This window comes from Dama dama, chromosome X (genome assembly GCF_033118175.1).
Source record: "Dama dama isolate Ldn47 chromosome X, ASM3311817v1, whole genome shotgun sequence".
NCBI classification, from domain to species: Eukaryota; Metazoa; Chordata; class Mammalia; order Artiodactyla; family Cervidae; genus Dama; species Dama dama.
In genome coordinates, this window is record NC_083714.1 from 114,920,010 (window position 1) to 114,943,569 (window position 23,560).

Below are 23,560 nucleotides of genomic sequence, written 5' to 3' on the forward strand. Positions count from 1 at the left end.
AAACATCTCCTAATTTTGTTAATGGACTTTTCTATTACCTGTTAAGTGAGCTAATAGGATTTTGTGATGATTATAATTATTAATCACTCTTGAGCACTTAATCTGTTTCTAAACAAGGGAAATCACCTAAACAAATATGAATACTGCATACTCATCAAGAAAGTATTTATTATGCACTTACTATGTGTCTGACATAGGAAAATGCCACTGAGGGTTGGGGGCTGTGGAGGAAGGTTTCAAACAGTTTAAGACCTCCTGGCAGGCCTACTTGAAGTTATACACTTATTTGGGCTAGAAGTCATTTTGCTGTAACAATCCAGGTTTAGTTTGTTGTGTTTTCACTTTTTCCTTTGTGCTATAAAGAAGATTCACATCAAATCTGGACTTAGGAGAAAGGGGTAGGAAGAGAGGTTACAGAAAGTGTTAAGAAATGGCAGTGGAAGCTCTGGTGGAAAAATGTAGCCTGCCATATCAGCCAACAAAGGATGCTGTGGCTGTCAAGACCATCAGCCACTACCACTGCCCCGAGTGTGAGCCCTGAGGAAACTCGGGATGAAGACAAAAGGGCTGCCCACTCCCAAGCCCTCAGCCACTGCAGCCACCCCAATGGTGGGCCCTGGGGGGACTCGGGATGGGAAAGAACAGGATGAGCGCTGTCACTTCAATCGTGTCCGACTCTTTGTGACCCCATGGACTGTAGCCCACCAGGCTTCTCTGTCCATGGGGATTCTCCAGCAAGAATACTGGAGTGGGTTTCCATGCCCTCCTCCAGGGGATCTTCCCAACCCAGGGATCAAACCTGTGTCTCTTGTGTCTCCTGCATTGCAGGTGGATTATTTACCCATTGAGCTACCTGGAAAGCCTAAGAACAGGATACTGGCACTGGATAACTAAGATGCATATCAAAGGAATGATTTCCATGAGCCCAGACTCTTGTATCTTCCAATACATAGAAAAGCACTACATTCATTAACTTGAGATGTCTGATTTCTTTCATTAATGGTAATCTTTTGAAACCACCTTCCCTGGTGACTCAGACGGTAAAAGCATTTGCCTACAATGCGGGAGACCTGGGTTCGATCCCTGGGTTAGGAAGATCCCCTGGAGAAGGAAATGGCAACCCACTCCAGTATTCTTGCCTGGAAAATCCCATGGATGGAGAAGCCTGGCAGACTATAGTCCCTGGGGTCGCAAGTTCCAACTACCTGGTTTTAAGTTCAGAATTCCTATGTATCCTGGCTCCTCCCTTATCTCTCCTGAGCAGTCCCTCAGAGCTAACTGGGAGACTGCCTCCCGGGATTCAGTCCTCAGCAAGTCCACTGAATAAAACATAATTCTCAACTTTCAGTTTGTGGAATGTTTTTCAGTCAACAAAGCCTTCAGCAGTTCTTGAAGGTGAAAAAATGGGAAGCCATTGCCTCCAAAAAGGAATTACCTCTGCAATTTTTAGTCACCCATCAGAAAGAAGCCTCAGATCCTAGTCCAAAAGCACAGGTCAAGCATTTGCCAGTTTATCTGACCTGGATGGCATTAAGTGCTTCAGTGGCACTAGTGGTAAACAACATGCCTGCCAATGCAGGAGACGCAAGAGACGCAGGTTCAATCCCTAGGTTGGGAAGATCCCCTGGAGGAGGAAATGGCAACCCAGTCCAGTATTCTTGCCTGGGAAATCCCATGGACAGAGGAGGCTGGCAGGTTACAGTCCATGTGTCACAAAGAGTGGGACACGACTGAGCATGACTTAGCATGCAGCACGCTTATGGAAGATGTCAGACATTCTGAGAAGCTACCAGGAGCTGCCATTGCTGAGGAGAGGAGGGCAGAGGGACAGATCTCTTCACTGTTCATCCAGAGGGGGTTTGTTTTTATCTCTTTCATTTGTGCATACATATCAGATATTTTTGAACCAAAGATTTCATCTGTTAATATCTAAATTTCTGTCTGAGAAAATAAAAGTACATCTTACTTTGCTCTTTCTTTTCTTCAGGGATCCCTGCAAGCTTTGGAAGAAGGGGTATAAATAGAATTCACATAGGAAATGTGAGGGCTCCAAGGGTTTTTGCTGGTAGAGATAAGGCAACTATTACCCTCTCTGTCCTTTACTTTCATACCCATGGCATAGTATCACAGTTTCCATATTGCCACCTTTGCAAAATGACGAATTTGAAAGAGCTCGGAAAGCACTAGCTTCTATTTTACCTTGAAAGTCAAATACCAGTGTTAAATAATGAAAAGAACCATCTCTTAGGATGCCCTGTGCATTTTTCCATCCAATACTGCACTTACTGAGATTAATAAATGTATCCGTCTATCTGCTCAATTAATTTGCAATGAAGGAGTACAATCATCAGTAGTCACACAGGAGAATTGTCTGGTTTGCCAGGCAGGCATACACAAAAAGTGAGTGAGGAATGAATGAGCTACAGCTACACGCAGAGACATTGATACAGCTCCCAAACATAATGCTGAGCAAAAGAAGCCAGACACAAAAGAGTGGGTACTGAATGACTCCATTTCTATAAAGTTTGAAAACAGCAAAACTAATCTGTGAGGTTAGAAGCCAGGATAATGATTACCCTTGGGGGGTAGGGCAGAGAATAGCAAATGGAAGGAGATACAAGGGAGAACTTCTGGGTGCTATTCACATCGTTTCTCTATTTGGGTATTGGTTACAAGGATGTGTAACAATTCACTGAACTGTGTAATTAATGATTTGTGCATTTTTCTGTATGTGTCTTACATTTTAATAAAAATATTACATGAGTAATAAATATGGCTTGATTTGGGTGGAGAATTTTATTTTGTCTCCCAAGATAATACTAGGGAAACCGTAGTGGCTCAGACAGTAAAGAATCTGCCCACAATGCAGGAGACCCAGGTTTGATCCCTGGGTCAGGAAGATCCCCTGGAGGAGGGCGTGGCAACCCACTCCAGTATTCTGGTCTGGGAAATCCCATGGACAGAGGAGCCTGGCGGGCTATAGTCCGTGATGTCGCAAAGAGTCAGACACGACTGACCAACTAACAAGCTAATACTGCTGTATCGTTGCAACGCAGGTTTGGGATGGAATCCTCAAGGACTGTCCGGTGGGGATCACCCCATCCCAGAGGCTGGCATAAATCTGGGGTAGAAATAGACAGTTTTAATTACATCCTATTTTCATTCTAAATACCAGGGTAATAGGTTTTGATGAAAAATTGTGCCAACAGACAACTATTAAGATGCACATGTACACAATAGAAATGTACTGCCATGTTTTGGGTTGAGGTTTACCATTGCTATATGCATTGAAATTAGCGCTTACTCTGACTGATTCTCCTACTGTTGAGTTTGGCAGGATGCCATCTCAGTGAAACCCATGGGTATTTATTGAAGATCATGATGAACACTCTGAACCATAACTTTTATGGTCATATGTTCCTTTTCTCATGTATTTGTTGTTTGTAATTTTGTGCAGATTTCTATAAAGAGCACTTCTTTATAGAAAATCATCATTTAACAAAATGCTTAATGCCACCTATAGAAACAGTTTTACTGGAATAAAACATGACTAGCACGTGCTCAAATTAAATTAGACATTTAAAAATATGTTTAATAATAGCTTCTAATCCTGGGTCTGTCATTTATTAGCTATATGTCTGCGGGCCTTTTGCTGAACCTATTTTAGCCTATTTTCCTCAGTGGTCTCACCCTCATGGAGTTGTCCTGAGGATTAAGTGAGATAATCCATGTAATTAATGTAGAGCACTTAGTGTAGGGTCTGTGCCCAAAAGCTTATTAAGTCTTCACTCTTGGTTTTATTAGTAGCTTAACTACCACATGACATGTGCATGGTAAAACTGATCACTTATTCAGGGATATGTGAAATTAAAAATAACATTTGAACAGAGAAACATGGTAGACAACATCAACAACTAAGAAAAAAATAATTTGAGAAAAACTTAACATTGAGAAAATTGTATGTATTTAATAAATTCTTTGATGGCTTCAGAAAAGAATACCTCTCTTAAGTACTAATGATTTTTTAAAAATGATAACCAGTGTTGAAAAGGAGCAGAATTTCAGAACTACTGACTGGTTTATGCAATATTCATTCTTCCATTGCTGGACATCAGATGTCAATGTGACCTTTTAAAGGACCCAGCTTTAAAGAACAAATGTTCTCATCGGTTTTCTTCCTAGGACTTTAAAGATTAGGTGACACCTTATATGTTTCCTTTCTTCCTCCTTCCTTCTCTCAAGGGGCAAGGGGAGTGCATTAATAAGAACAGTAAACTTGAGATCTGAACCCTGGTACTATTTGTATTAATTGCATGAACTTAGCAAGTCACTTGATCCCTCTGAACTCCATTTTGTTATGTATTTGAGATACCTCATTACTGGTCCTTACAATGGAAGAACTGCATGAAGTAGTTGTTTGCTTCTGAGCCCTAGAAAGCTCTAATGCTTGTAAGTAGGATAAGATACAGAGAATCAACCAATATGTTTTTGTCTGTGGTACCTTTTCCTCGATTCTATCCATTTGCCCTTTTGGGCAGTCATGTTATTGATTCAAGGGAGGTCTGATGGAGTAGAAATGCAAAGAGAAAAAAGAGGTGATGTATTTCAAAATAGGTTTTTTGAAACTCATTACAGCAATCATAGTTTGAGAAAAAAGATATTTTGAGTGTCAACAGCTAGGATTTCAAGTACAAACAACAGACTTGGAAGAATGCATAGGTAGTTAAAGGCAGATTTTCCCTCCTGCTTTATCACCTGGGAACTGGAGGGGAAGAAGATGAAAAGCAGGAGCAAAGAAGCAACAGAAACAGACATTGGTGGACCTTTGACACTGTACTCTGCTGTCTGTCCCCCAGGCCACATACTGAAGGGTGGGAAGTATGGTGGAAATTTCAGATGAGTTTGGGGGACACCAGAGCTGAGAACATCTGTCTCTTTTAAGACAGAGTTCAAGAAAGGAGCAAATATTATAGAACTCCCTGGCACCCAGAAAGAGGAAGGAACAAGAGAGAGAGTCTTGCAATATCTCTGTGCCCACTGTGGCATGGAGAGCTGATAAGAATTTGAGAGTATAACCAAGCAGGACCCTATGGGATCTTCTCAGGGACAGGGACATATCTTTTGTTTCAGCTCCTCTCAGAGACACCTAGATAATAGTATTTGGTGTAAATAGTATTTGGTGTAATAAATTCCCAGAGTTGTTTATCTAATGTGAAAAATCCCCACCAAATAGAAGATGTTAACTACTTGATGACTCTGATCACCTAGTCCCAGGCCTCCTGGACTCTAAGGACTGATAATGTTAACCCCTATGACACTACCCTTCTAACTCACCATCAGCCAATCATTGTGCACAAACTGATCAAGTACCTCCAACCCCTACCCCCACCCCCTCACCTGGCTTTTAAAAATGATTTATCGAAAATCTTCAGGAAGCTCAAGTCTTTTTAAGGCTTGAGCCATCTTGTCTCCTTGCATGGCTTTGCAGTAAACCTTTCTCTGCTCCAAACTTCAACATTTCAGTTTGTTTGGCCTCACTGGAGGTCAGGCACACAGACTTGCGTCAACAAGCGAGCCAAACCAAGAGCTATCTCAGATCTTGTGATCAGAGTAGAGCAAACTCCTCCGCAGTGAATGGGAACCAGTCAAGGTCCAGTAGGGATACAGAAGTCCCAGCAGATTCCAACATAGACATTTGATGATGATGTCCTGATGATCAAAGACCAGATCCCTATAGCCCTAGATGCCTTGACATTGAGATTCTCTCTAGGACTTAACTATGACTGTGGGGAAAGTGTGAAGAGACCCTAAACTGACAAAGTAAACAATGAAATGACAGGATTTGGATTGCAGAGATTGTTTCCATCATCCAGCAGAATGGATATAAACAAGGAAAAGCTCTTTACACATTAGATAAATGCATATTTCTTGCTGACGTTGAAGTGACAGCCTGAGAATTTATGACCACTAATATTCTGTACTGAACATGAAGAATTATTTGAGATGTCTACTCAAGTCCTCATGGAATCCCTACAAATGAGGCTCATCTTCCTGCTTGCAGCTGCTGTGAGAATCAGAAAGAACATTCAGAAGCTTCCATTGCTACTCTTGGTGACATTGTTTTCCCTTTGTTGTTGCCAAAGAGACAGATAAATCCCACCACTGGGCTCCTCCTCCCAGGTCCTCACCCATTGGCCCTCTCTTCAACACAAGTCCAAGTTTGTCTGTGAACTCACCTGTTTCTGTTGACAATCTTGTTCGAGTACTTCTTTTTTCAAAAATCATGCCTAAGGACTTCCCTTGCAGTAAAGGCAAATACTGAAAGTCAAGGATAATAATACAATTAAACTAATTAAAATGAAATATACATTTTATATCTACTAGCAAGGATTATGTTTTAAGATTTATTCTTTACATTATCAGAAACTGTAGAATAATTAACACTGCTCCCAAATAAGCATTCATATGTTATTTACAAAGTGAATTTAAAGAGTTTCTTTCCTGTTGTATACAAATAAGGGAAGGAAAGAGGAATCCCACAGCTTATTGACATGTAATGAGAAAGTAATATTAGTTGCTCTGGGTTCAACCTGAACACTTGTTCCAAAATGTATTAATATTTCATACTGGAACCATCTTCTTACTTAAATCTGTGGAAACGTTACAGGGAAGAACTGACTCCATGTTGGATCTGTTTCTTTTACTTTAACATTTGCTTCCAGTTGCTTTTGTTCACTAAAAAGATACTGTCCATATATAATGGCCTGCCTTGGTGAAACCTGCTCATCTTCCTGAATGTTAAACCAAAATGCCTTTGTTCAGGACCCTGTCCCACCTGTGGATGGCTACAGGAAGGAAGAGATTAACATATCCTATCCCTAAGTCTGGCCATTCCAGGACATATTTGCAAGATTAATGTCCTTTTTACTTTACTTCCTCACCTCCCCCATCTCTGTTCTATAAAAGAGCCTGCATCCAGACCCTGATAAGATGGTTTTTTGAGATATTAGCCTGCAGTCTTCTTGGTCAGCCAGCTTTCCGAATAAAGTTGTATTCTTTTCCTCAACCCTTGTCTCTCAGATTTATTGGCCTATTATGAGGCAAGCAGAGCAAGCTTAGACTCAGTAAAAGAAACTTCTACCAGTGTTCAATGACTTTGAAGATGCTTGTTTGGGAAGTGTCTTCTCAGCTAGGAATATGCTTCTATGTCACAACATGGGGCACTCAGACTCCTAAAGATGATGCCCCAGAGTTTCAAATACACTTTCATCATGAATCCTTGGGAGAATGCAAAGGCTTTGTTTCTAGAAGTCATGTGGAAACAATCTGAGTTTGGGTGTGGGGTGGGGCTCTTTCTCCTTCCTCTGCTATAGATGGACTTCCTGATAGGATGAGTTCTGGAACAAATAGATTCCTGCCAGCTAAACTTCCTCACCACAAAGTGTGTAGAACAAAAGCCTGGGGTCTTGAGGTGGGGGGCTTTTCTCCTTATTTCAAGGTCTTCTATAGGAACCAATAGCATTTGGAGTCACACCTGTTTTTGGTTCATTCTTAGGAACTTGGAGAGTTTGTGAGCTACATAAGAGAATCAAGGTTGTGTACAACTTTCTCAACCTGAAACCAGCTCTTTCAAATGCTTTCGAACAAGCTTGGAATATCAAAACACTTTCACAGTTAAGCAGTCTAAATAAAGCTGCTGCATTAATTGTGTTTCAAACATAAATTGCTCAAAATGCAGAATAATGCTTCCAGCTAAGCACCATATCCCATTTCTTCTCCTACTTGGTTACCTTTTAATTGGTTCTTTGCTAATCTAAATTTTTAACACCGTCACATCATCCTGAATTTTTTGAAATTATCCTAATGATGAAATATCTGATCTTCATCCACCACTGAAATTTGTTGCTAGGAAAAAAAAATGTATCATCCTTTTTTAAATCTGCTGGAAAACAGAAAAGAAGGTAAGGGTAAAAATAAAATCATTCCAAAGAAATGATTCCTTAGGTTCTGATTCAGTTAATAATGACTTTCAACATTTCACATGAAAGAAATGCAATGACTTGTCATTGAATAACTGATTTTTATGCTTTTTGTATGCCTGTGCACTCAGTGATAATCAATTACCTTGCCTGTGTGATTTCATTACTTAGCTACTGTTTAGGAATTTTAATGTATTTTCTTTTTCCTCTTTCTTTGTAAAGGCTGTCTTTCAAAAGGCTGATTGGAACTTCCCTGGTTGTCCAGTGGTTAAGAATCCATGTTTCCATTGCAGGGGGCACGGGTTTGATCCCTGGTCAGGAAACTAAGATCCGTCATGCCATGCCTTGCAGCCAAAAGAAAAAAAAGACTGATTGGAACAGTGGAAGGTAATATGAAAATACTGTATACCTCTCCTTTCTGTTTTATCCTGAATTTCAGATCTGCTGATAGCCATAGCATATACTTAATTTCTTCTCCTGTAAAGTTCTTTAGAGTGAGGAGGTCACGGCCCTTCAGCTGTACTTTATCCTGCAGTGGTTGCCCACATCTATGAAAAAGAAAAAGAAAAATATATATTTAAGAAAACAAAACCCATGTCCTATGGTAATTCATTGTTTAATTTTTGAAACAAAATATAGCAAATCATGTGCAAACTCATGCGTCTCCACAAAGTGCTAATGCTTTCAAATTGATGTGGCTGTGGTTTACATTTTAGATATCCAGTTTTTTTAATGTTGAGAGAAAAGAAAAACTTGAGGAAAGAGGTTGAATTCTCTGCTGAAAATAATCATAAGTGGCTTTGTTACTTCATAGTTAGTCAAGTTACCCAAACTCTCTGCACCTAATTTTCTCACCTAGGAAATGAGTATAATAAGTTTATAGAGTTGTTGTGAGGATGAAATTAATTCGATACATGGAAATCAGATAGTGTCTGGCATATAATAAGTATTTGATCAATTTTAGCTAGTACTATTGAAATCATTGTTGTTTAGTCGCTAAGTTGAGTCTGACTCTTTGCAACCCCATGGACTGTAGCCCACCGGGCTCCTCTGTCCATGGGATTTCCCAGGCAAGAGTACTGGAGTGGGTTCCAATTTACTTCTCCAGGGGACCATCCCAACCCAGGGATGGAACCCATGTCTCCTGCATTGGCAGGTGGATTCTTTACCACTGAGCCACCAGGGAAGCCCCATAATTGAAATCATTAGATGGTACAAATAGAATTTGTATGTACATACAAAAGAAAACAATTTCATTCTGTTTCCTCTACTGCCTTTCAAATCTATCCTTGAAGAATTGTTCTTTGTTTTCCCCAGTCAGCTACAGTGGACCCTGTGGCTTTTCTAGTAACTTTCAGGGAAAGAAAAAGTTCTCTGCTTACTTTACTCCCTCAAAGAGTCTCGGTTAAAGAATGTATAATAATAATGATAATTTTTTTGACTTTAAGAAATGTGCTGCAGGTTAACACCATTTTCCTTCCAGCTCATGCCTAATTTAAGCTGGCCTCCTCCACAGGGGGAGGGGAACCATGAACTGTTTCCTCTGTTTCCTTGCCTTCAGTTCCTCCAAGTAAAGTCAAGGGAAGGTGAAGAGTTAAGGGCCAGGCAAAGTCTGGTTCTGTTCTAGCAATCTAGCATTGGTATAGATGTTTGAGGATGATTCTTTTCTGGGGTGCTTTTGAGGGTCCATGGAAGAAGTCTCTCATCACTGGGAATTTCTCATAGCAGTTCTTGATGGCGGACATTTACATTGTCTTTGCCATTCAAGGAAACATATCCAAACTCTTTTGCTGAGATCGCCCCAACCTGAGGAAGTTCAGGAAGAACTTCAGGAAGTCTTTTGGTCATAATGTGACGCAGCAGCATGATAGGTCTCTTTCTTCATCCATACTGGTTCTTGGGAAGCCCTATATGTTCTTTGCTCTGACTAGAGTTGAGTCCGTCCCAGCATAGACTCTTGTTCTGCCATCAAAACAGCTAGCCAGCCAGTCCCTCTCTATATTTTCCACTTATATGCCTGACATCACTGTACTGCATCTCCAAGCTCTCCTATTAAAGATATTAGTGCCATCATTGCCACTTGCCCTAATCTTGAGGTGAGGGAATAATTCTCATCCATGTGAGGCACGTCATATACAATGGTTGTTGTTGCTGTTCAGTTGCTAAGTTGTGTCCGACTGTTTATAACTCCATGGACTGCAGCACTCCAGACTCCTTTGTGCTTCACCATCTCCCAGAGTTTGCACAGATTCATGTCCATTGAGTTGGTGATGTTATCTAGCCATCTCATTCTCTGCTGCCTCTTTTCCTTCTGCCTTCAGATTATCTTTCCCAGCATCAGGGTCGTTTCCAGTGAGTCGGCTGTTCTCATCAGGTAGCCAAAGTATTGTAGCTTCAGCTTCAACATCAGTCCTTCCAGTGAACACCCAGGACTGATTTCCTTTAGGATTAACTGGTTTTATCTCCTGGCTATCCAAGGGACTCTCAAGAGTCTTCTCCGGCACCACAGTTTGAAAGCATCAATTGTTCGGCACTCAGCCTTCTTTACGGTCCAATTCTCAACGTCCATACATGACTACTGGAAAAACCATAGCTTTGACTGTATGGACTCTTGTTGGCAAAGTGATGTCTCTGCTTTTTAATATGCTATCTAGGTTTGTCATAGCTTTCCTTTCAAGGAGCAAGCATCTTTTAATTTCCTAGCTGCAGTCGCTGTCCACAGTGATTTTGGAGCCTAAGAAAATATAATCTGTCACAGCTTCTACTTTTTCCCTTTCTATTTGCCATGTAGTAATGGGACCAGATGCCACGATCTTAGTTTTTTATACAATGGTACATAGCTAAAATCCTCTTCAAACCTGCAACTCTCCTCCTTGTTTCTACAATCCATTTTAAAAGCTGAAGGCAATCACCAGTGGGTTGCAAAACTAATTCTTCTGTACCTCCTTTGCAAACTCTGTTTTGGTGGTCTAGCATCTCACTTTGGATTGAGGAAAGAGTCAGAACCTATTGGGCCTGGGCAGAAACTGAGACCAAGTCCCATTTTAACATTCTATTACATTATGATGACAGTAATTGTTATTTGGGATAATCAGTATATAAAATGGACAGCATTTATTCTCAGTGTTCTATTTAATAATAATTAGTATTGTATACCATTAGAAATTATGAATAACCAAGGTCATATTGTGATTTACCAGGTATATCGAGCATTTATTTTACTTGGAGTAAAATGACTGTCAGAAAATAATCATGCTTGAACTCCAGCCTAAGAAAAAAAAGCTTGTGCTACTTGAGATGAAGAGTAAATTATTTGGTGGAATTTATGTCTTTTTGAATTGATAACAAGGTAATAAATAAGAAAATAACAAATTCTCTTAATTTGTTGTTTTCACTGCATGATGTCAAATAACTCAGACAAATGTATATTTTACTAAGTATCCAACTTTCTAGCAGAGTTTGTTTATTATTCAGAAGGTGAATAGATTTTTTTCAGTAGACCTTTTATGAGATAAAGCCCTTCAGAGATTCTAATTAGTAAAGAAAGGGGTTTCCATAAAGATGGAGAGTTTGTGGGTTAGCTGGCTAATGATTAATTGATAGATTTAATACAGGATCTAATGATATATTCAACTCTAATAAAGATTAGAGTTTTCAGCTTATATGTGCATTAAAATTTTGCTTAACATTCCTAAGACCTACCATTGTCTTCAGCTTTTAAAAATATGTGATTCAAACACTCTTCAGATGGAAATTTCTTTAAAGCAATTGTCTCAATTTTTTTATTACAGATGCAAAACATTAAAAAATCTTGAGGCTAGATCTACAATGTTTACTTACTTATATGTATTACTATTTTAATAGATTATGCACATAACAAAACATAAAGAAATAAAAATTCTAAAGTGTAGAATAAGATTCAGATATTTTAAAAATAAATTTGTAAGTATACAAAAAAATTGCTAGCTAGAGAAGTTTCTAGAATAGCTATTCATTTTCTTCCTTTTACTGGAACCCTAGTAAAAAGCTTACAGAATTGTCTCCAAGATCTGGGTAGTAACAGAAAACAATTTGGTAACTTGTGCAGGAAATTTAATTTTATGTGTGTATGTTGGTTTTATGTTTGGCTTTGATAATATTAACTAGTGATATTATCCAGTACTAATTAGTGCTTGGAATATACAAGTACTGAGATTGTTGAGAAGTAAATCCTTTGTCTGGTATTCATGCATTTTTCTCTGACAGTTAGATCCTTCTAGCGATCTGTAAACAGGTTTAACATGTCTGGCTTGGGATGGAGGCATGGCAGCTTAATCTTTCCCAATTCACACTGTCAACTACAAATAGGCACTTGCCATGGACACTTACCATCTACCTCGACAAGGATTAAATCATGAGCTACTGAAGCTGCTGACCTTCAACACTCCATGAAAGGAGTTCAGGGTGGAGAGCAGGAATGAGGCACTCTGTGCTCAGGGGAAAAGCTGGCAGGACAGATCTTTAGATAGTTAGATATATTCAGGAGCTAATTTTATGAACCCAATTCCTGTATCTCCCCATATTTAGAAAAGCACTAAAATCCTTCACAGTGATGACTGTTCTTCATGACTAGCAAAAGCTTCCTGAGACTAGTAGAAACCTTCTGGAAAAATATGTGCTTTATTGCATGTACTTCCCCTTTACCAAAATCTCATACATACTGACCTTTCCCACTGTCTCTTTGGAGCAGTCTTTTAGAGCTATCTGAGGTGCTCTCTCCCAGGCTGCAGTCCGCACCTCATTTTGCCCCCAGTAAAACTTAACTCGCAACTCTCATGTTGTGCTTTTTTTTTAAGTCAACAACATTTAGGGCAGCTTTGAGAATATTAATTCTTCTGGAATAAGGTCCAAACAACATAAAATCACAGAAGATAAACTTTCTTGACTCTATGTCTTACAATAACATATTAATATTCCATGGGTTAAGATGTCACCTGATATTATATTAAAAGGGGAGGAAAAAACTTTCCTGGAAAACCCCACTTCCTAGGTTCAAGAAATTTGGGAAATATCACTATAGTTGTTGAATCTGCATCCATCAAAACCAGGAAAAATAAACCATGAGCTAATTATCAGGCCTTTTTGAATTCCCTAGAGTTCAATCTCTGACTCCTGGCTTTATTGGAGCCCACAAAAGCTGAGTTGCCAAACTCCAACACTTAAGGGACTCAGTGTCCTCCCTTACTTTCAGCCCCTATAGGGTTTTGTTACATTTGTGCACTTAGTCGCTCAGTTGTGTCCAACTCTTTGCAACACCCTGGAGTGTAGCCCACCAGGCTCCTCTGTCCAGGGGGATTCTCCAGGAAAGAATACTCGAGTGGGCTGCCATGCCCTCCTCCAGGGGATCTTCCCAACCCAGGGACTGAATCCAGGTCTCCCACGTTGCAGGCGGATTCTTTACCATCTGAGCCACCTGGGAAGCCCTTGTTGCATTTACTCTGCTGTAAATACTCACAGGACTATATGCTTCATTGAATGAATATCATAGATTCTAGAATTGTGGTGGTGTGGTTGAATCTCAGAGAAAAATAATTGGAAATGAAAAGGAAATGGAAATTTTGCAGAGCACTGATTTTTCTCCTCCCTTCCCACGAAAGGAAATAGCAAAATAATGATGAAAGAGGAGGGCCAGCAACACCTTTAGCTGCTTCAAAAGAGCTTCAACTTCCAGCTCTTTATTGGCCAAACAGAAAACAGATTGGAAGAGGTAAAAGGTCTCTGAAGCTTCCTCAAGTTTGTCCTTACAAACTTTAAGAAATTTCTAAGTTGGAGGTAGGGTTAGAGGTAGGACTGATATTCTGCTTTTGGGATTGTGTTGTGAGAGGCTCTTTTTATTTCTCTATTGACAGATTTGAGTTTAAAAAGAGAAGACACCAACATCCTGCTCGAATATTCCCTTCTTGTCCAGACCCTTCATTTTCAAATTTATATAGTGACGGAAGCCTTATTTCAAATTCTTTTCCTTAGACCACAAGAGATCAGAAGAATACCTCTTTGTGCCTCTAGTCTCCACAGGGCAGCAGCTGATATGTTTCCCTCCTTCCTGTTACTGTGGAATCACACCTCCAATAAACCAATAAATCTTAACAGATAAGCTATTTAAAAAAAAAAAACAGTTCTGACTTTGCACAACAGTGAGGGACAGTAAATAACTATTAAATCTGAAGCCATGTAAAGCAACCTTAATAATCAATGGGGGAAATCACAATTGTTCTGTGACTTAAGTTTTTTTGGCAAAACATTACACACTCTCTTATAGTCAGTTATAAAGGCTTAAGGAAATGAAAAAAAAGTAAAACATATATATTTAGTACATTGTCATTTAAAACATTAGAAACATCAAGAATTACAGTGTTTTATTTCTTTGTAAAAATTATCAGGTAGTTTGAACAGTGTATGCTGTCTTCTTATCACATTTGTTATGCTTTGGTGAATTGTTGTACTTCTAAGTTTGAATCAACTTCCAACATTTTATCCTTTGAACTCTTAATATTGTGAAATCTCTCTGAGAATTCCTTTAATTCTTTAAATATTTCTTATTTGGCTGCTCTGGGTCTTAGTTATGGCATGTGGAATCTTCTAGTTGCAGCACATGGGATCTAGTTCCCTGACCAAGGATTGAACCTGGGCCCCCTGGGAGCACAGTTTTAACCACCTGACCACCAGGGAAGTCCTGAGAATTCCTTTAGTGTGAAATGTTTTACTGGTATCACTTCCTGTAGAATATCTTCATACTTTTGGTCACACCACTGTACTCGTTTATGTCGATAAGTTTGTCTTCACTAAGTTTCTCTAGCTACATAGCTAGAACCTCTCAAATAGTAGCAGGATCAACAACCCCACAGTCAGCTATTTCTTCTATAAATACATTTGCATTCACATTTAACTTGTCAATGTTATCATTTTTTCTTTCTCTGCTGCATTTTTACCTCTTTCAGACAACTCTGTCTTTTAATTATCCATTTTTTATTAAAATGTCACATGGGCTTATCACTGGAAGAAGAGAAGGCAGAACTATACTCTTTAATGTCTGTAGGTGAACTGGGTAACAGCTGCACAGTGAGCAATCAGCAACAGACTTTGAAAGAAGTGATGTGATTGGTCACCAATCATGAAGTACATCTGTTATGTACACAGTGATTTGTGAACTGAAGAGCCAGCAATGGATGGATGTGAGAGTGGGACTATAAAGAAAGCTGAGCGCTGAAGAATTGATGCTTTTGAACTGTGGTGTTGGAGAAGACTCTTGAGAGTCCCTTGGACTGCAAGGATAACCAACCAGTCTGTCCTAGAGGAAATCAGTCCTGAATATTCATTGGAAGGACTGATGTTGAAGCTGAAACTCCAATACTTTGGCCACCTGATGCGAAGAGCTGACTCATTTGAAAAGACCCTGATGCTGGGAAAGATTGGGGGCAGGAGGAGAAGGGGACGACAGAGGATTAGATGGTTAGATGGCATCACTGACTCAATGGACATGAGTTTGGATAAACTCCGGGAGTCGGTGATGGACAGGAAAGTCTGGCGTGCTGCAGTTCATGGGGTGACAAAGAGTTGGACATTACCGAGTGACTGAACTGAGCTGAACTGAGCCAGCAATGAAATTTTTACTTTAGGCAACTAAACCCAATTAATGTCCCATGGCAACTGAAATTTGAACTGTGTACTTGGGAAACTGGTGTTGTTTACTAAACCGTGGTAATTAAAATTCTTGTGTGTGGGGACCATACAAAGGAATGACTGTTTGTACTCCAGATACATTCCCATCATAGGCTTCCTTTCACATACTACTATTCCCTCTGTCCACAACACTCTTCCCACAGCTGTCAAGCTGTCTTTCTCATCCTTAGGCTGGGGGCTTAAATACCACCTCCTATGAGATTCCTATCCTGATTGTACCAAGTAATTTCTGCTTTGCCTTCATTTTCCTCAAAACACCTATCACAATTTTTAATACAGCAGGTTGGCCGGAAAGTTTGTTCAGGTTGGAAACCAGAAGGAACTTTCTGGCCAACCCAATATATTTGTGTCTGTCCACTGCTTACTTTTTTTTTAAGGTCTTTTTAAAAAATATTTATTTATTTTTGCCTGCATCGAGTTTTAGTCACAGCACATGGGATCTGTTGTGGCATGCAGGCTTCTCTCTAGTTGTGGTACTTGGGCTCGGTAGTTGTGGTACTTGGGCTCGGTAGTTGTGGTGCCTGGGCTTAGTTGCCCTGCAGCATTTGGAATCTTAGTTCCCCAACCAGGGACTGAACCCAAGTTCCCTGCCTTGGAAGGTGGATTCTCAACCACTGGGCCACCAGGGAAGTCCCTGTTCACTGCTTACTTTTAATCTTCCCATTAAATTACATGATCCACGATGTCAGAGGTCCTGCCTGTTTTATTCATTAATATATCCCACTGCTGTTTGCAATGCCTGGAATATAGTAGGCACTCAATAAATATTTCTTAAGTAAATGAATGATTAAATGAGCTAGAAGTAAATCAATTTGTATAAGAAATTCAGCAGATTTCTGGGCATGAATTTAGAGAGATTCGCCATGATGGATTTTTAAGGCCCTGACTGAAGTCTGATGACCAAAAAAGATACCCAAAGTGCCCCACCCCAGAAAGAATTAATGTTGAGGCAAGAGCAAGTTTGGGCTGTGGTCCAGGCTGAACACAAGGCCTAAGAGTCATGGAGGAGAATTGATTGTGGTCTGGTATGTTGCTAAAGCTGAAATTCCCTAAGGTTCAGCCATTCTAATACAGTATTTACACTGCTGGGAAGAATAGTTGGACATACACACATGAAACCAAAAAAAGCATTATAACTTTGATTCCTACAGATAGTAGCCTGAGACAAGTGCAAAAACTAGCAAACTGGTGAGAGTACCTGGTGGATGAGTTTTTGTCCATAGCACCATGAGGGTCAAATCCAAAATATATTAATAATGAACTATACCAATATTTTGGTTACCTCTCTCCATGAACCCCTTTGGGACAGAATAAGTTCCCAGGGTTCTTGGGGACAAAAAGGTTGGAGATCCTGTCCATCTGTCATACCAGCCTGAGAGGGTTTGAGTGATTAACTGGAAAATTTTGTAAAAGTTATATCTCACCTTGTTAAGGGGTTCATAATGTTTACACCATTGAAAAACCATTAGAGCAGCCACTACCTTTTCTCAGTTCTATCCAGAAGGTGGGGCAGGAAATGTTGGCTTGGGAAAAAGAACTGTTTTTCATAGATATCAAGAGCTAACCAGGACAGTTTATCACTGGAAGGAAAGCAAACACAATGGTTCCAGTTTAAATTCCTATCCTGTTTACTGTCTCCTCATAGACCTCCCTTGGCTCCAAAATGGAGTTGCCACACCTCTTTCCTAAGCTACTTAAAAATTAGAGGAAAATTGAAATCCTCCACAATTGTACCAAGTTAAAATGCCTCCATTACAGGCACCCTCCTTTTTTCCTCTTGTTCGTGTTAAGCATTTCTTGCTTTCTGGTGATCCCACATTCTAGTTAGCCAGATAAAACTGCTGACCTAAATGGCTTTTAAGTTCTCATAGAGACCCTGTGCTTCAGTTGGAAGCAGCCCAGTCTGGTTCATGAGCACCCAAACCAAGGCCAGAATCACTATTTCAGTGTTCCCATAAAATGCCTGGTCTCTTTGTACTCAAGTGTGTCTCCTTGGTAAACCAGACCTAAACCACATTATCATTCTTCAGCCAACACATAACAGGGAGGATATAGTATTGGAGAAAACAATGAGAAGCATGTATAGATTTTTCCATCAAAACTGTCATGGCAATCGGGTTAAAGCCAGAGCTTTTGAAAAAAGGCAAGACTCATTCATTACATTAATTTTATCCCTTCAAAAAATAATTACAGAGGTTTTTCAACCCTATATCACTGAATGCTAAGAAGTTAGGCCAAGGTAATAGTAGACCCTTGTGTTAGGTTTACCCAAATATCTTCCTAGCTAAAAAATGGAAGCGAATTCTCTATTGGCAGAAAGAAACCTTTCATTGCTAGAGTGCATTTTCCAACTCTAGTAAATTGTTTGGAGCATGGGGGAAGACCTGGATGTGTTCCCTTGTATAACTGTATTTTGTTGGAAGAGAAAGTGCTTAATTTGAGTAAAATGTGGTCAGTCAGAAACAGACTTTGCCAGAGTAGGAAAAAACTCAGTGTTAAATGATATTTTGATCCCCATGGAGAACTTGAGATAAAGACTTTAGCTTCTGGAGGCATAAGAGAGGGCCAATGGATGATATGGCAGAGATTTTTTGGTTTCTTTAACATTACAGACTGATACAAAAGGCATATTTTCTTGGTGTTTTTTTCCTTCTTTATTGAGATATTTTGGCTTATCTTTAAAAAGGGGGGGAATATTGAATAAGGGTAGATTGTCCAATTTGATCAGTTTGGAAGGATCAAAGTCATTAAGCAATGGAATGAAAAGAGCAGTGGTTTTAAATACTCAAATTTGAGTCCTAGTTTGACTATGACCTTGGGATGATCATTTTCCATTTTTGGCCTTAAATCCTCATTTGAAAAAGTAAGAAAATGAACTACAAATCAGTGATCCTTCATGTCTTTGTCTTCTACAACACTCGTGAAGTTCATATATACAAGATTTCCCACAGGCCACACTGGAGCCATCTGAATTCTCAGCGGCCAAACTTTCATTTCGTCCCGTTGTTTCCATCTCAGAAAAAAAATATGCATTGCATATTGCATATTGCAATGCATGCCAGGGAGAGTGACTCTTTTTTCACAAAACCCTTGAATATGATCCTATTGATCTGGAAAATCAAAGCACAAATTGTTTCCAAATTTCTCTATTATTAAACATAATGATAATTCATTAATAAAAATATACTTGCAGCCTTTCTCACTGTTGCCACATGTTCGTATGCAGTATAAATTACTACTGATAACTGGGTGACTAAAGGATGTCAAAGCTAACTTAAATTGTCAGTATTCTAAAACTGCAAAACTTAGCCCTCATCTGAAAATTGAAGACTAGGATAAGGATTAACTTCATGTAGACTTACTATTAAAGGACTGGAAACCAGAAACTGTTGAAAATCTGTGGCCGCCTCTCCTTCTTTTATCTTGGTTAAATCATTAAATTACTAAAAATAACAAACTAAAAATAAAACCCCAATTCTACTCTTGGCCAAGGGAAACATCACGACCCCATTCCTTTCTTGGTCTCTTGCCTTGCAGAGTTTTCTGAAGTCAAGAAATATGTTTTTAAAAAGGCATTTATTTTCAGTTATGAAGGATAATGTGAATAATCAAAGAGGACTGTTTTCTCTCCACGACATGAGAGCATGGATGGCCTGTAATGGCTGTGTCTGTGTCTGTGTGTCCACGTGTGTGTAGATGGGCATGTGTGTGGGATGAAGGGAACTTAATGAGTTCTGTAAGCCCTTAGAGAGGTCTGGAATGAAATACCTGAAAACCAGTCACCTCCGGCTCCAATCCATAACCTCCACAGAATTGGGTGGCTTAGCTCAATATTCTCTGAAGAAATTTCTATTTGTGAGATGAAATTAAACTGCACTTACAAATGGGTCTTCTCTGATAAAGAAAGATATTTTTTTTAGTGGTTTCTTTAAAAGCTGTGTTTCCCATAATAGGCAACAAATCATAGAATACTATCTATTATCCAAACACAGCCAGGCTCTCGAGCCTTGTTTGTGAGATGAAAAGCCTATGGATTTGGGTGGTTTTGGCAGTCTTGGTGTCTGATCTTATTGATTTTGTAAAAAAAAAAAAAAAGAAAAGAAAATTGACTAAAAATGATTGATCTGGGAGACTGTGTAGATGGCTTCAGCCTCACTCAAGTGGTTTTTTTATCACGTCCATGGCCATATGGCTGCTCACTTCAAAACTGTGAAGCCCCTACTTTGTGGCATTACCAAACCCTAACCACGTATTTCCTACTATTCTCTAGTGCTAAACTCATGTGCTATATTTCATAACAGGGACACTCCACTGTTCCAAAAGAGATGGGTAAGAGGTGGGTGGGGGGAGTTGAAAAAAAACCTGAATCTCTGAAGAAGGGTGAAAATCAAAGTAAAAATACCATATAGGTGGAGATGACAGGAAGATTTTCTCTGTGTTAATGGGTCATCAAAGACTGTAGGTATTATTGAGTGCTTGCTAAGTCATTTCAGTTGTGTCCAACTCTTTGCGACACTATGGACTGTAGACCATCAGGTTCCTCTGTCCATGGAATTTTCCAGGCAAGAACACTGGAATGGGTTGCCATGCCCGCCTCCAGGGGATCTTCCCGACCCAGGGATTGAAACTGTTTCTCTTATGTCTTCTGCATTGGCAAGTAAGTTCTTCACCATTAGTGCCACCTGGGAAGCCCCAGTAGGTATTACTGGAGATCAGCAAGTCTGAATTCATCTAACTGGTAGTGTGGCTCATTAAAAGAGTAGGAAAGAAAAATACTCACGCCACATGAAAATAACAGCATTTCCATGTTAAGTCAACAAAGACTCATTCTCTATAGTTTCTAATAACATGGGTGAGTCAAGGCTTTTCTATTTTCAAATAGCCAGTATGGATTTGAGCTGATTTAGTCTTACTTTTGCCTCAGCCCCCACTCACTGTGAGAGACAGCTAGCCAGGATTTTCAGAGTCATAGTCTGGCTACTGGATATAGAAAATAGAATGTTAATAAATACCCAAAAGTGCCTAAATATTTGTTTCTTATTTTTGGTTTTGACTGCACTGTGTGGCTTGTGGGATCTTAGTTCCCCAACCAGGGATCAAACCTGTGTCCCCTGCAATGGAAGTGTGGAGTCTTAACCACTGGACCACCAGGAAATTTCCTACCTAAATACTTTGAAGAGGTTTTACTAGCAAAAATTTAACCTGTAATAATGTTAAAAGGGGGGCTTCCTTGGTGGCTCAGATGGTAAAGAACCCAACTGCCAATGCAAGAGACATAACAGACACGGGTTCTATCCCTGGGTCAGAACGATCTCCTGGAGAAGGGCATGGCAACACACTCCAGTATCTTGCCTGGAGAATTCCATGGACAGAGGAGCCTGGAGGGCTACAGTCCCTGAGGTCACAAAGAATCAAACAGGACTGAGTGACTAACACTTTCACTTTCAATGGTAAAAAATCATCATTGTGATTTTCAAAGAAAAGTATAAATTTAAGCTCCAAGCTTTGGTTATTCATTCAGTTGATTATTTCTAGCTCAGTGATGAGTCTTTGTTAAAAAAAAAAAGTATGGAATAAAATTTCATCACACTCTTAATAGATGTAACTCAGTGGGATGGAATGATAAAATAATGAACACTTGCCTGTCACTTTACAGTTTCCACACAAATTATCTTACAGATTACTGCTAGACTGTGAATTCATGTGTCTGGAATGAAATAACTTTTTATCTTATTTACCACTGTATCTCCAACACCTTGCTTAGGGCATGGCACAAAGTAGGTGCTCAATAACTATTTATTAAATAAATAATTGAACCACACTGTGATGTAGGTAGAACATGTATTACACTTTCTCTCATTTTATAAGTGAAGCAACATCAAAGAAAATTTTAGTAGCTTGCTCAGGGTCATATAGCCAATGAGTGGTGGTAACAGGCCTTGAACCCAGTCCTTTAGACTCTAAACCTGAGCTTTCCTCTGGCTTCTATTGTCTAGCTCTGCCACTAACTAGTAAACCTCATTATCTCTCTGGACCTCATTTGCCTTATCTATAAAATAAGAGAAGGCATTATTCTGTAGCTCTGAGGTCCCAACTGCATCTAATTCTATGGGTGTAATTTACAATATCATTTACTATGTCGTTCTGGCTTATGAGTGGTGCTAAAGGTAGAGTCCACAGAGTCCAGAGCAGTCAGGTGGCCCAGAGAGGGGAGGCCCAGGGCCACTTCCTAACAGTGGGAGAAAACTTCAGACTAGAAGTTTCTAACTTTAGGAAGTCACTGAGGTCATTTTGAGGTTGGTTTAGGTTGTCAAGAGGCACTGGGAAAATTCTGAATGTTAACAGGCAACTACTCCAGAAGTCTTCTGGGAACAATGTCCAAATTTGATAGCATTGCTTCCCCGATTAACCCATCACCCCTGTCTCCTTTCCTGGGGGACAGGCTCCACGCTGCCTTCGACTGCATGCATGGCCAATTGACTAATTCTGAGCATGATGTAGCTTTTTGTTCTTAAATATTTATTTTTATTTATTTGGCTGCACCATGTCTTAGCTGAGGTATGCAGGATCTTAGTTCCCTGACCAGAGATTGAACCTGGACCCCCTGCATTGCAAGCATGGAGTCTTAGCCACTGGACCTCCAGGGAAGTCCCAGAGTGTAGCTTTTTAATGAATTCATTAGAGCCAGCCTCCTTTCACATGCTAACAAAAAATTCAGAAATCAATTTCAAATTTAGATTTTCTTTTAAAAATATCATTATCATCATCACATACAAGGCTCCTTTCCAGCAGCTTGCAAGTATTTATCATTCTTTTGGGGTCTGTTTTTTTAAAGAATGAATCAATCCCCATGCTCTAGAATGATATATTGTTTTCAGGCAAACCTAAATACAAGCAGAAGGCCCCATGGAAATTAGTTTCTCTCATTTCCTCCAGCCACTTGCTCCCTTAGAATGTACACAAATGGAAGATGTCAAGAACATTTAGTCTGTTATACTTGCCACAGTCCCCCCATCCCAACCCCACCCTCTAGCACCCCGTGAAATCTGATTACAGGGGATTGAGAAATAAAAGCTCGGCTGGAATTAGAGACAGCTGTCTCCAATAAGGATAGACCTTACCACTATAACAGAAACACTATAGCCGAAAGCGGCTTTAGGAGGTGGCACTCCTCTGCAGAATAGAACTTCATTTATCACCACGGCTCCTAAGTCAGACTCTAATCTCTGGCCATCACTTACCGAAAATTTCGAACCACGAAATTGTGACCATGTCTAAGAGCTGCATTGTTCAACAGGGTCCTTAGATTAAACAGCATCTTCTTTTGATTGTGTAAAGGGTGATTCTGTGCTGTTGAAAACGCCGCACCAAGGTAGCCAGTGGGGTCCACCTGAAAGCTAAGAGTGCTTTCGATCACAGTGAGAGAGCAAAGGTAATATTGCCCTTCACCTACCTTATCAAGTTCCCCAGGCTAGAGATAGTGCAGGGCAGGGTCCAGGAGCATTTGAACTTTAAGCCAAGCTCCACCATTGTGTAATTTTTTAGGAGTGGGTGGGAATCCTAACACTTTTGGTGCTCAGACTCCTCATTTTTCATAATATATTTATTCTGTCACATACTTGCACCAAATCAATTGACAAGTACTCACTGAGCGTATAATATATGCAAGAGACTGCAGGGCTGGCTGCTGCGAAGGTACATAGAAATAACTCATTCAGAAAATGCGAATTGGCAATGCAAAACCCCAGATGTAGACATGACATCCCTGAGTATTTCCAGTGATAGCACTTTCCTCCCTCTAAGCCTCAGCCTATCCACAAAAACAAACAGAAGGAGGTGCCCTGGAAGATTTGTTTGTTTGT

At 39.8% G+C, this 23,560-nt stretch overlaps 1 protein-coding gene across 1 annotated transcript in view; it reads right to left on the reverse strand.

The window, feature by feature from the left end:
* Nucleotides 1-23,137, reverse strand: part of OTC (ornithine transcarbamylase) — a 66,457-nt gene extending 43,320 nt beyond the window's left edge. The window contains exons 1-3 of the mRNA XM_061136413.1: nucleotides 22,940-23,137; nucleotides 8,389-8,527; nucleotides 6,237-6,318 (exon numbers count right to left, since the gene is read on the reverse strand). Of these exons, the coding sequence (XP_060992396.1) occupies nucleotides 6,237-6,318; nucleotides 8,389-8,527; nucleotides 22,940-23,016 (298 nt within the window). The 5' untranslated portion in view covers nucleotides 23,017-23,137. The remainder of the gene's footprint in view (nucleotides 1-6,236; nucleotides 6,319-8,388; nucleotides 8,528-22,939) is intronic.
* Nucleotides 23,138-23,560: the final 423 nt, after the last annotated feature.